The sequence below is a fragment of the Sinocyclocheilus rhinocerous genome, unplaced genomic scaffold, assembly GCF_001515625.1.
Source record: "Sinocyclocheilus rhinocerous isolate Xijiao unplaced genomic scaffold, SAMN03320098_v1.1 scaffold314, whole genome shotgun sequence".
Classification (NCBI taxonomy): domain Eukaryota; kingdom Metazoa; phylum Chordata; class Actinopteri; order Cypriniformes; family Cyprinidae; genus Sinocyclocheilus; species Sinocyclocheilus rhinocerous.
Window position 1 is genome coordinate 460,954 of NW_015630021.1, and position 12,559 is coordinate 473,512.

Sequence of the window (12,559 nt, forward strand, 5' to 3'; positions counted from 1 at the left end):
CCCCCCAAAATCTCATGACTAATTCACTGTTTTCTTCTTGCCTGGATTTAGAACTGTCTTTGACACTGACCTTGGTTGCACTTTTACACTTGTTTTCTGCCTCATTACTTTTCTTCAAAGTGCTCTTTTTATCTGTTCTTGCTTTCTGTCTCCTGATCCAACCACTTACAGTGTTTTGAACAACACTATAAATTTGTATGTCATGAGTGTACATCAGTTGTTGAATTATTTCCTGCCAAAGAGTAATGGGGGAATGGGGGAGGGGTATGGAAAGAGTGAGCAAACGTTAGAAAAGAAAAATAATTTCATGTTTTTAAGGTTATATTCCCTCTGCTCTCTCTCCCATCTATAGCTAGTTACTGCATGAGGTCGGAGAGAATGTCTGTCATTTCTCTTTCTTTTTGTCTTTCTGCAGCCAGATTCATGATCCAAACTGTTGCTTTATTCTAAATCTAGGGCACAGTAAATGATGCAAAAAGCTGCTGATGAAAAGCAAAATTAAATTAAAACTCTTTCTTCCACTCTTCGTATCTTTCCTTTTTCTACAGACACACATTTATTTAACAGCATTCAGAGACTACAGTTTTTTTCAGTCTGGTGCCGATGATGAATTTTCCAGGTTCCAGACAGCAGAGCTCACAGTGGACTTATTCAAGATTGCACATCATCTCAGTCTGCATGCTGTGTTGCGTATGTGTTTTCTACAATTCTCAACGGTCCTGTTAAAAGTTTTAAGCTCATATAACCCATGATGTCTTAAAAGTGTATATGTGCCGCAGTGTACTGAGGTTGGCGTTAAATTCTGGAAGAGGTTGAAAAAATCCATAAACCCTGCTTAACATAAGAGGCATTGACTGTATTTTTGTGGTTTTGCTAAAGCAAGAATCACTGCAAGAATCATTGCAACCACCTACAACCACCCAAAGCACCCTAGAAACCTGGCAATGCCATAGCAACTACCAAGAACACCCTAACAACCACCTAGCTATGTCATAGAAACCAGAAACCACCTACCTATGTCCTAGAAACCACCTAGAACACCTAGCAACCACCCAGAACTCTGTAACAACTATCTAGCAATCTAGCATTACTGTGCATGGGCGTCCATCCACTGTTGTCTCGTTGAAGGACTCGCCCACCGTGAAGGACACATAAGTGGTCCGCACACTAGTGGAGGTCTGAATGGAGAGACTTTCCCCCTGCTGTGTAATCTCAACAGCTGGTTTGGACGCTGCTGCAACTGCAGTCTTCCTCAGAAAGACATGTACACCTGTAGAAAACACACACATACACACACACACACACACACACACAAATGTGCTAAGGCCATTTATCATAATCAGAAATAAAAGATTTTTCCTATGGCCAATTTCATGTCCTTTCTTGTCCAACTATGTCCAATCTGCACTGGAATGGTGTACAGTCTAAACAGGGGTCACATATTTCTATAATGCCTAGAAAACACCTTGCAATGTCCTATCCATAACCTCCTAAAAACCACCTAGCAACCCTTCCGAAACTCCATAATGAATCCCCAAGCAAACACCTAGCAATGCCCTGGCAACCATCTAAAAACCACCCAAAAAGCATTTAATCAATAAATACCGTTTTATGGCTCTTTAATGTCGTGACAGATCGCTGTAGCACCTCAGTTCAAGAGGTACGTGAACCGATCGTCTCTTACTCTTTACTAGTTATAGCATGAAATAAACATGAATGAACATCAGAAGGTATCTCGTTTCAACCGTGGAAAGACATCAATACACACCATTTTTCAAGTACAAGTCCACCGACTTTAATCTACTCTCCTGTCTGGTTTGTTTGTCGGACAAAATGGCAGATTCGCTGTAATGATTGGTCAGATCGCCTGTCAATTAAACTCCCAGCAAAGAGTCAATTCCCTTACATCCATGCAGAACTCCCTAGTAACCACCTAGCAATGCCCTAGCAACCACCCAGAACACCCTCACAAGTCACAACCACCTAGCAACACCCTAGCACTGTGGCGGCAAGTTTTACATAGGCATAACGTTTTCTTCAGAAATTGCACATTTGCACTGCATTAACTTCTATTTGTTTCATCTTTCTGTCTAGACTTCTTGACTCACTTTACAATTCCAAGTGAACACCAAAATGCTTTGAGACAAGAATTCACATCCGCTGCAACGCCTGGCGTGTTCACTGCGCACCTCGTTAACAAGATTAATATTATAAGCACTCTAGAACAAGGTCATCAACTCTTCACCATGTATTTAACTCTGGCCTTGTGCGGTTTAAGCCCATTGTGGTGGTATGCACTAAATGAGGCCCAGACCCTGATTTCTCCTCTTCTTTAATTTAAACCATACCGCTGAGAAACAGGGGCAAAACCCACAAGCCCACAAGGTCCACTGAAGCTCCCTCCATCCCTGTTGGTTGCCTTGGCAATTCACCAGTGTAGGCTTCATGTCAGCTCATTCCACAGGCAGTGATGTCATGGGGCCATGCATCGCTTGATTGGCTGAGGAATGTTGCGGTTTCAAAGGGAAGCAAGGACACACCCACTTAGAGAAGAGAAAAAGAGGTTTTAAAGGAAAGATGGTTTAGGGAATTAATAGTGACAAATCTTTGTCACTTTAGCATAACCTTACTCTGAACTCACAGATAAAGAACATATTGTTTCTCTATGAATGGTTCATTAAAGGTCCCATTCCTGTTTACCATCGCACTGTCATGCTCACTGATTAATGTATTGCATTTGAACTTCACTGGAAGCTTGCACACCAAGATCAGAGCATAAAATAATGCAATCCAGGAACCATGCTGTTTCAAAGTCAATTTGTGGAGTGTTCAGTTTCTTGGTTTCCATTCAGTATGTGTGAATTTTATCCACATCTGGTCAAGACTAAAGTCAAAGTGCTGCATTGATTGTTTTTTTGGAACACTTTATATACTAGCAGCAGCAGCAGAAACTTTATTATCAAAGAAAGCAACCTGAATGTCTGCAGTCAGAGGTCAAACATTCAATAACATAAAGTGAATATCTAAGAAATTGAAATTTGACTTACAGCTAAATGAGAGAGCATGAAGAAGGGTGATTGTGTGTGTGCGTGGACCGGGGGAGTAGAGGTATATTTTGTGTTTTGAGGTATCATATGACTGACTTTCTGCCCTCCTGTCACCCATGAGAACTCAACATGACTTAAAGGGGTCATATGATGCTGCTAAAAATAACATTATTTTGTGTATTTGGTGTAATGAAATATGTTAATGCAGTTTAAAGTAAAAAAAACACATTATTTCCCACATACTGTACATTATTGTTTCTCCTCTATGCCCCGCCTTTTTGAAACGCGTCGATTTTTACAAAACTCATCGGTCTGAAAAAGCGAGGTGTGCTGTGATTGGCCAGCTATCCAGTGCGTTGTGATTGGCCGAATACCTCAAGCGTGAGACGGAAATGTTACGCCCCTCACCATACTGTTGATGCCGTGTCCGGCCGGAGCGACAAGACATAAACATTAAAACCCATTACAAACAAGGCATTTGTTGCATCCAGTGGGGACATAACTACTGATTATAATGACTTATACTGTCTTTTTACGCATTGCATTGCATCGCGCCGCGTAAACATAATGTGTCTAGTATGATAAAACAGCGCTGCTTTTTTCCCCCACATACACACGGCCAGAAGGAGCGGAAGCGGTTGACTGTAGCATAATAAAAGCTCCGCTGCTTTCGAGCCGTGTGTCACGCTCGTTCAGCGGCCTCGTTTCGCTTCGACGGCTTTCAGCCTCACCCTGCTTCATTCTACTACGTTAATAAATCATTAGCTCATCCATGAACATGATTTCTGCCCGAGTCCCGTCGGATTGCATCGGCTGTGGGGATGAAGACGACAACTCCCATGATTCCACACTCAGTCACGGCGTCATCAAACTACGCCTTTGCTTCTTTGTTTATTTTGAATACGTGCCCTCTAGCGGCGAAAAATTACATATTGTGCCTTTAAAGTGCCAGTTCTTAGGCGACCTTGAGCTTCGTTTAAAATGTTACATTTTTGTGGTATCAGCCCAGATATTTAATTATTATCTACCACCTGCTATAAATGAACTGAAAGGTTTGTTTTTCTTGTGTTTGCAGGATCCATCAGTGACTCAGCACAGTAGCAACACTGGCTATGCCACGCTGGACCTCTACAACCCATTCGACAACAACACAACAGCGGTAAACATGTCCGTCCTGACCATTGTCAGTGTTGGTCAGGCTGTGTTTACATAGCCTTTAATTATTAATACATCACATAATGGGAGTACAATGGATTATAAACAGTTTCATGTCAACTTCAGTTACCTCTGCTCTGCAAGAGAAAATTCTTATCAGATCCTTTTGTCATTGTGTTTGTAATATTATGTTTTTAAAGACTTCAGTTAATTTGTTGTGTTATACCAGTCCTGCATCATTATGATGGCTTATTTTTTGCTTAATTGGATTTTTATTAAGTTGATATTAATTGGTTTGCTTGTTGTTTTGGGTAATGAAGCCTCCACCTCCCTATGAAGCCACATCTCCTGCCGCACCTCCTGCCCAAACGCCTCCCAGTAGCACCACACCAACTGAGCCCAGGAATTATGGATCCTCTGGAACACAGGTGCTGTTTAGAGTAACTAATTGAGCCATATTTGTTCACACAGGGCCATAACACTGGATTTACTATAACTGTTGCTTCTGGTAGTTTATTGTTAAGATTTTTACTGGAACAGCAACAGCACACAGTTGCCCCCTCTTCAAGCCAGTGTATGCTACTTATTTCAGTTATAAAGCAATATTTTAATACCATCCTGTTAGATCTAGATCTGTCACCCATGATGTAATTCTAGAGGGGTTATTGAGCAGTAAAGCTGTTTTAACCATCAAAAATTGCATGATGGTTATATAATTTGATCTTATTATTAATTATTTCATTCTATATTTGGACAGCTTTAGAATTTTTCACAAAATGAATAGTATGATTAAACTGATTTGTATGGATAATCTTAAGACCACTGACTGATGTTTATTACGTTGTTTATGGGAATAGCAAGATAATAAAGTAATAAAATAAATATGCACTACCGTTCAAGTATTAAAGGGGTCATATGATGCGATTTCATTTTTTCCTTTCTCTTTAGAGTGTTACAAGCTCTTGGTGCATAAAGAAGATCTGTAAAGTTGCAAAGACTAAAGTCTCAAATCCAAAGAGATATTCTTTATAAAAGTTAAGAGTTAGCCACACCTACCTAAAACGGCTCGTTCGAACACGCCCCCACATAAAATAATGTTCTTTTTAGCAGCATCATATGACCCCTTTAATTACTGATACCGTTGGGATTTCTGAAGGATCACGTGACCGGAAGACTGGAGTAATGACTGCTGAAAATTCAGCTTTGCATTACAGGAATAAATTACACTTTAACTATATATTAAAATAGAAAACACTTATTTGAAATTGGAATCATGTTTGAGATTATTACTGGTTTAACTGTATTTTTGATCAAATAAATGCGACCACACATTTCAAACGATAGCGTATTTTCCACTAATTAATAAACTAAAAATTCATACTGCTGTGGAATAGTAAGCACAGTGTACAGCTGAATTTCAACTATAATTGTGCTCCCTGTTGAGTTGCAAACAGTTGACCATAAATATATCTCATCTATTTAATACTGTGCAAAAATGCTTCTTAATGTGGTAGTGACAGAAAACAGTTATGCATTTCATAATTGTTAACTGCCTCTTGCTCTCTCTCTGTTGCAGTCTGCAGTAAATGCCACCACAGCAGATCTGTTGAGGAAGCAGGAGGAACTAGAAAGAAAAGCAAAAGAGCTGGAGAGAAGAGAGAGAGAGCTGAATGCACATGCGCTTGGGTCTGGAGCCAGTGAGTGAAGGCTTGAGAAAAAATATCTTGATTTGTGTTTTAGCCAGGGGAATTCAATGTAAACGAAACATCTTGTACAGTGATAGTTGATAGTCTTGTCTTCAGTTTTGACCTGACAACCATCCAGAACATCCTAACATTGTCTTGGCGGGTGTTTCATGTGCAGCCACTACTCACATTTTCAGAAAATGTACTTATCTTGATGCATTATTGGAAGAGTTTTGATTAAAAGTATTTCAGTTATCAAAAAGAGTGAAGTACTCCCAGCTTCATTTGCACATTTACCCTATACAAATCCACTTTTGGATAAACAATTTCACACAATTCTGCAGATTTTCAACACAGAAAATGGGACAAGCAATCAGTGTGTTTTTTAAGAATGAAAGGCTTCAATTCAGTCAAGATTAGCAGAACATACAAAGCGTAACACATTTAAATAATAATAATTTACGCTTTTTTCTGCATGAAAGAGAGCAAAGTACAGTAGGAATAGAATAGGATTTTATGTAAAAGATGACGAGACAGATGGATGGGCGTAAAACAAGTGTATTTTAAGAACTGAAGTGATTATTTAGATGGACTTCTAAAATTGTTGCTCAGGGTTACAATGAAGGTGCAGAGATGGATGAGACCTGAATGATAGAGGAGGGGACAAAGAAACAGCACGGTTAAAAAGATGACAGTGATGGATGGATGGTATTTTCAAAGGAGGAAGATTTAGACCTTGGCGGTAATGAACAAGACATTAATGGAGTGTGATTGATGAATGGGGATAAGAGTCTCTTTCTGTCCTTCTCCCTCAGCTCGTCAGAATAATTGGCCCCCATTGCCCTCCTTCTGCCCAGTGGGACCGTGTTTCTATCAGGACATTAATGTGGAGATTAGCCAAAGCTTCCAGCGCACTGTCACCACCATGTACTACTACTGGATGTGTAAGTTTGCTCGGTTTAGTACTGTACGTCTTTTGCAGTGTGTGGATGGTTCTGGTTTGTATCTGTCTTCCATCATTTTTAGTAAATACTTTAATTATGAATTTATCATGCATGCTTTCATCTGTTAAACTGAAATTGTTAGCCTCCTCTGTAGTGATTGACCAATATATTGGCCAGACTGATTAATCGATCATTATTTGGCCATTTTGAACAGTGAATCTCAAAAGCCTTGTCAATGGACAAGTTTCAAAATTTTTTTTAGTAAATACTGGGTAAAATAAAAAGTGGTAGTTCACCCAAAAGTTGTTATATTAACTCATTTACTCACTCATAACTTATTCATTAACTCACCCTCATGTGATTTTGTAAGACACCTTTGACTAGAACTTTAAATATTACACTCACAAAGTTTTTATATAATTGTTTTTATATAAGTATAGCCTTTAATGCTATATTTAAAAAACAAAAAAAATAAAAAATACATTTGGTTATCTTAGTGATATTAATTGATTTTAAAATGTAGGTTGTATTTTTTTTATATGTAATATGTAGTTTATATATTATGTTGAGAAGCTACTTTTAAAGGTGCTATACAAAATATAGTTCCAAATGACGATTTATGTTAATGAAATAAGTCAAATGGGTTTAGAAAATTTATTCACCATTATTTCTATCACAGAATTTTCTTTTTTGGTTGAACTTTTGCTTTAGTTTTAGCAATTTTGTGTATCACCAAATTGTGTTATGTATCACATATCAGCAGTTTCTCCCTTGTATAGGCCTATTGGTCAACCACTACTTCAGTATGTTATTTGGCTTGTTAGTCTGCAGTTTTCCTTTATACTTATCTTTCTCTCTCTCTTTTTACCCACTTCTCTCATCTTTTTTTTCTTGTAGTCACAGCATGCACTTTGCTCTTTAATCTCATCTCCTGTTTGGCTATGTTCTGTGCGGACCCCATCAATGGAGTTGGTTTTGGTCTTGCCATACTCTGGTTTCTCCTCTTCACCCCCTGCTCCTTTGTTTGTTGGTACAGGCCTGTGTACAAAGCCTTCAGGTACGTACCACTGTGGTCTCTCACTGAGGGTGGGACACCTACCTTGTGTCAATTTATATATTTTTTTTAGATGTAGCAAACACATTTTTAGCAATACTCGGGTATTACGTGCATTTAAAGGAATAATCACCCAAAAATGAAAATGATGAAAATTGACTCACCCTCAGACCATCCAAGATGTAGAGGAGTTTGTTTCTTCATCAGAACAGATTTGGAGAAATGTAGCATTGCATCACTCGCTCACCAATGGATCCTCTGCAGTGAATGGGTGCCGTCAGAATGAGAGTCTAAACAGCTGATAAAAACATCACAATAATCCACAAGTAATCTACATGGCTCCAGTCTATCAATTAATACCAGAGGATCCATCGGTGATCAAGTGATGCTAAATTTCTCCAAATCTGTTGGAGAAACAATCTCAACTGCATCTTGGATGGCCTGAGGGTGAGCACATTTTAAACATTTTTTTATGTTTGCGTGAACTATTCATTTAAGGGCATTAAGAGTCATTATTTCTGCTTATTACTGAATAAATTCATAACTTCGTATTAAACTTCGGCATAAGTCTTGTTCTGCAGATATGAGTAATTCTTGAAATTATGCAGATTTCAGACACTTTTTGCCTCCTCGACGACAAAACGAGTGGGAAATAAACATGTATAATAGTTTGTTATACCATTATGTTAACATTTTTAGAATTCATATGTCAGCCAAATGTTTCCCAACATAATGAACTGGTCATTGTGCGCTTCCGTTTCTCAACAGGAGTGACAGTTCCTTCAACTTCTTTGCATTTTTCTTTGTCTTCTTCGCCCAACTGGTGTTTTATGTTATCATGACTATTGGTATCCCTGGCTGGGGCTTCAGTCAGGCGTGACAAAACATTTGTACAAATTTGGTTATCTACCTGTTGATTGTCATTTAGTGTCATTCCATTCTTACTATTTGGCCACTGGCTTGTTACTCTTTAAATTTTTCTCTTTCTCTCCCATTTGTGTCACAGTGGGTGGATCGTGAGTTTAGCCGCTCTTGGCAAGAGCAAGGCAGTGGGTGTGATCATGATGAGCAGATTTCAGACACTTTTTGCCTCCTCGACGACAAAACGAGTGGGAAGAACATTTTTAGAATTCATATGTCAGCCAAATGTTTCCCAACATAATGAACTGGTTGGTCATTGTGCGCTTCCGTTTCTCAACAGGAGTGACAGTTCCTTCAACTTCTTTGCATTTTTCTTTGTCTTCTTCGCCCAACTGGTGTTTTATGTTATCATGACTATTGGTATCCCTGGCTGGGGCTTCAGGTGAGCGTGACAAAACATTTGTACAAATTTGGTTATCAACCTGTTGATTGTCATTTAGTGTCATTCCATTCTTACTATTTGGCCACTGGCTTGTTTAAATGTTTCTCTTTCTCTCCCATTTGTGTCACAGTGGGTGGATCGTGAGTTTAGCCGCTCTTGGCAAGAGCAAGGCAGTGGGTGTGATCATGATGATAAATGCTGCGCTCTTCACCGCTCAGGCGGCCTTGGGAGTGGTGTTGCTCAAGAGGGTAAATCACATCACCAATAACAGCATCCATTGGCAGTCAAATTAGGGATATAACGTCAAGTATAAGTTGAAAACCATACAAAATGTTTATCTTCATCCAATTTTGAAACTGTGTTGTCATCATCTGTGGATTTTCAACTGCTACTCCAGGGTTTGACTGACTTTTTATTTTGAAATAATGCAATGATATTTTAAATGCAGACTCTTTTCAGAGTCTTTTTTAAATCAAATAAATGCAGCCTTGGAGAGAATAAGAGACTTTAAAAATCCATCCCCAAACTTTTGAACGATAACGTATGTAGAATTTAAATTCATAATAGTTGATTCATTGAATTGATCTGATGAATGATGATTTTTTTTTGCATCTTCTCCCATCAGGTTCATTCTATGTACAGGCAGACTGAAGCGAGCTTTGAGAAGGCCCAGGCTGAGTTTGCTACCGGTGTGCTTTCTAATCAGGCAGTGCGCCAGGCAGCCACCAATGCCACCGTTTCTGCTGCACAGGGCGCCTTCACTGCACCCCGGTAGAGAGACATGAATGAAAGAAAAGAAATGAGGTTGAAGAACCTGTTTGCTTACACAGCCTAAAGACAAAGTGACTTCTTCTAGCACTCCTAGATATGGCCAAGTTGTCTTGACAGACCAACACACTTACCCTAGACCCGTCTTGTATGCATGTCAAGATACAACAACTCATAATGATAGTAAAACACCATTGGATTTTCATTTGTATTTGTTGGTCTTGCTGAGCATTAGGCCATTAGTTCGGACATGCAAAAAGGATCTAGGTGTTGGTTGATTTCAAGTTATGGGTTATATATGCTGTCTATGAGGATCTATTATCAACTAATACAATAGTCTTTCTGTTTATCATGCTAGAAAAAGTCACTGTAATCTGTTAAGACCGTAAAAATACCTAATACCCCAGGTTTTGGCTTACAATTCTTGTCTCTCTTACATTTCTAAAGCTTGTAAGTGTAAGATACAGCAGCCTTGCAGATTCAACAAAGACGTGCCACATTCTGCCTTTGCTTTTCCCTTGACTTCCTTCTTTGTGTGTAAATAGCTGTACATGGCAAGGAAAGGGGTAATTTCATTGCTCTAGAATGGAGGTTACTACTTGTGAAGTTTAACTTGCCAAAAGTTTTTCTTAAGCGAAAGAGAGAAATCCCATATCATATTTTAGAGATTCATCATTCAGGTTATTAGTCTGTTGGTGGATGGATTTCTTCCTTTGACCTTTATTTATGAAAAAGCATGTTTTGATTAAACTACTTAAACTACTGTATGTACCTCTTTGCAGTTATACACGACTAATGTTTTATTTTCATGACTTGAGGCAGGTAATTTGTGCTTTGGAATACATAATCATACTTCATACCTTAATATAAAACTCAAAATTTCTTATCCAAATGAAAAGAACAAGATAGGTGCGGTTATCAGTGGCCAACGTATTTGTGTTGCTTTTGTAATTTGTAACTTTTTTTGTTGTTGCTAATTTCAATCTAACGTTTTGTCTAACACTAGAGTGGCGAACTCCGGTCCTGGAGAGCCGCAAGTCCTGCAGAGTTCAGCTCCAACCCTAATTAAAACTCACCTGCCTGTAGCTTCCTAGTAACCCTTCAGACCTTGATTAGCTTGTTCAGATGTGTTTGATTAGGGTTGAAGCAAAACTCTGCAGGACTGACGTTCGCCACCCCTGCTATAGTATATACCTAAATGAAAGTATTATTTGTTTGTTTTACCGTTACTGTATTGCTGCTGTATGTTCTTGTAACTGTGTTATTTGTTTTATTAAAGTTCATGAATATGCATATTATAATTTGCCTTTGCACTTACTATATATTAAACGAAGAAATGTTTAGTATAGCCTATAATATATGTTTAATATTTTATTTATTTTTCTCTATATATTTTTCTTTTGTTGTTGTTATACAAGTATCTTAAAAGTCATTATATGTTTGTTTTAAAATCTTAATGAATAGTAAGGCTTTGATATGAAACAGTAGAGGACATTTTACTTGGTATTTCATCCCGACATGTATGAAAATACTTCCATATTTTTTTTCGTTTTACTTTCTCTCAAGAAATTATTATAAATAGTACGATGTTTTGAATGTTCGAAATTAAGCGTCTCCTTGACAACCGACGCTCCTTTCCAACAGAGCCGTTGAGAAACAGAGTTGCGACCACTATAATGACTCTGGTTATAATGACAGTGGTTTCGACACGCTTTGATCTCGCCGTCACGTGCTTCAATATGTTTGAATGGGTTTAAGTAGGATAGACAGCAGTTTCACTACATTTGCAGCAATTTTTAGTGATTATTAACACATCATTTGCATTGATTGTGTATTGATAACTACGCTGACTAGGTTTTACAATCGCATTTTATTCTGGGGAGTGATGAAGTGACAGCATTAATATTTTTTCTAATATGTTTATTATTTATATTATAATTAGCGTAGTATTTAGGGTTAAAATAGAGAAAATGTTTTTAAATTCTAGTGCAAAGAGACAAACTAGAGGCGTTTGGTGGCCAGAAAAATAATATTCCTATGTAATGCCATGGTTTAACCACTAGATGCCCGTATGGCTGTTTAATAAATATAGCCTATATTTAGCTCTACTCTTGTTGCTGTAAAGGGTTTTACCGCTAATAGCTTATTTATTTATTTTATGTTTTGCATTGTATATTTAGACATTATAAAACACTCAATGTTTAAAAGTTTTGCTTTTTTTTAATGTTGAATTTAAATAGATTAATTCCTCACATCCCAGTAATATTTTATGACATTTATGTAAGAAGACAATATAAGTGAATGTTAAAAAAGGCCAGCAAATACAGAATTTAACCCAATAAAAAAAATGTAAATAACGTAAAAAACAAACAAACACAAGACAACCAACTGCATTCAGGGAAACTCTTGTATTCCTTTAATGGGCAGTCTTCACTGAAACTCATTCAGCTATCTACAGGGAGAGAAAGATTGCAGAAAGAAAAAAAAACTTTAAAATATGACAACTAGCATCTGGTTAGGATCGCTACTAAGGTGTTTCTCACGTTATCTAACTGCAAATATAGCATAACTGCCTACTATCTAAAACTAAACATTAACTATAA

The 12,559-nt window shown here is 37.9% G+C and overlaps 1 protein-coding gene across 1 annotated transcript; it reads left to right on the forward strand.

The window, feature by feature from the left end:
- Nucleotides 1-3,063: 3,063 nt before the first annotated feature.
- Nucleotides 3,064-11,021, forward strand: LOC107739575 (secretory carrier-associated membrane protein 3-like). Its single transcript, XM_016551742.1, has 9 exons — nucleotides 3,064-3,073; nucleotides 4,052-4,206; nucleotides 4,523-4,630; nucleotides 5,779-5,899; nucleotides 6,703-6,831; nucleotides 7,729-7,888; nucleotides 9,087-9,188; nucleotides 9,319-9,436; nucleotides 9,814-11,021. Exons 1-9 carry the CDS (start codon nucleotides 3,064-3,066, stop codon nucleotides 9,961-9,963), a joined length of 1,053 nt encoding a protein of 350 aa, XP_016407228.1. The 3' UTR covers nucleotides 9,964-11,021.
- Nucleotides 11,022-12,559: the final 1,538 nt, after the last annotated feature.

Coding starts and splice junctions, on each gene's coding strand:
- LOC107739575 (XM_016551742.1), top strand. Junction 4,631..5,778: donor ATGGATCCTCTGGAACACAG/GTGCTGTTTAGA, acceptor TCTCTGTTGCAG/TCTGCAGTAAATGCCACCAC. Junction 5,900..6,702: donor TGCGCTTGGGTCTGGAGCCA/GTGAGTGAAGGC, acceptor CTTCTCCCTCAG/CTCGTCAGAATAATTGGCCC.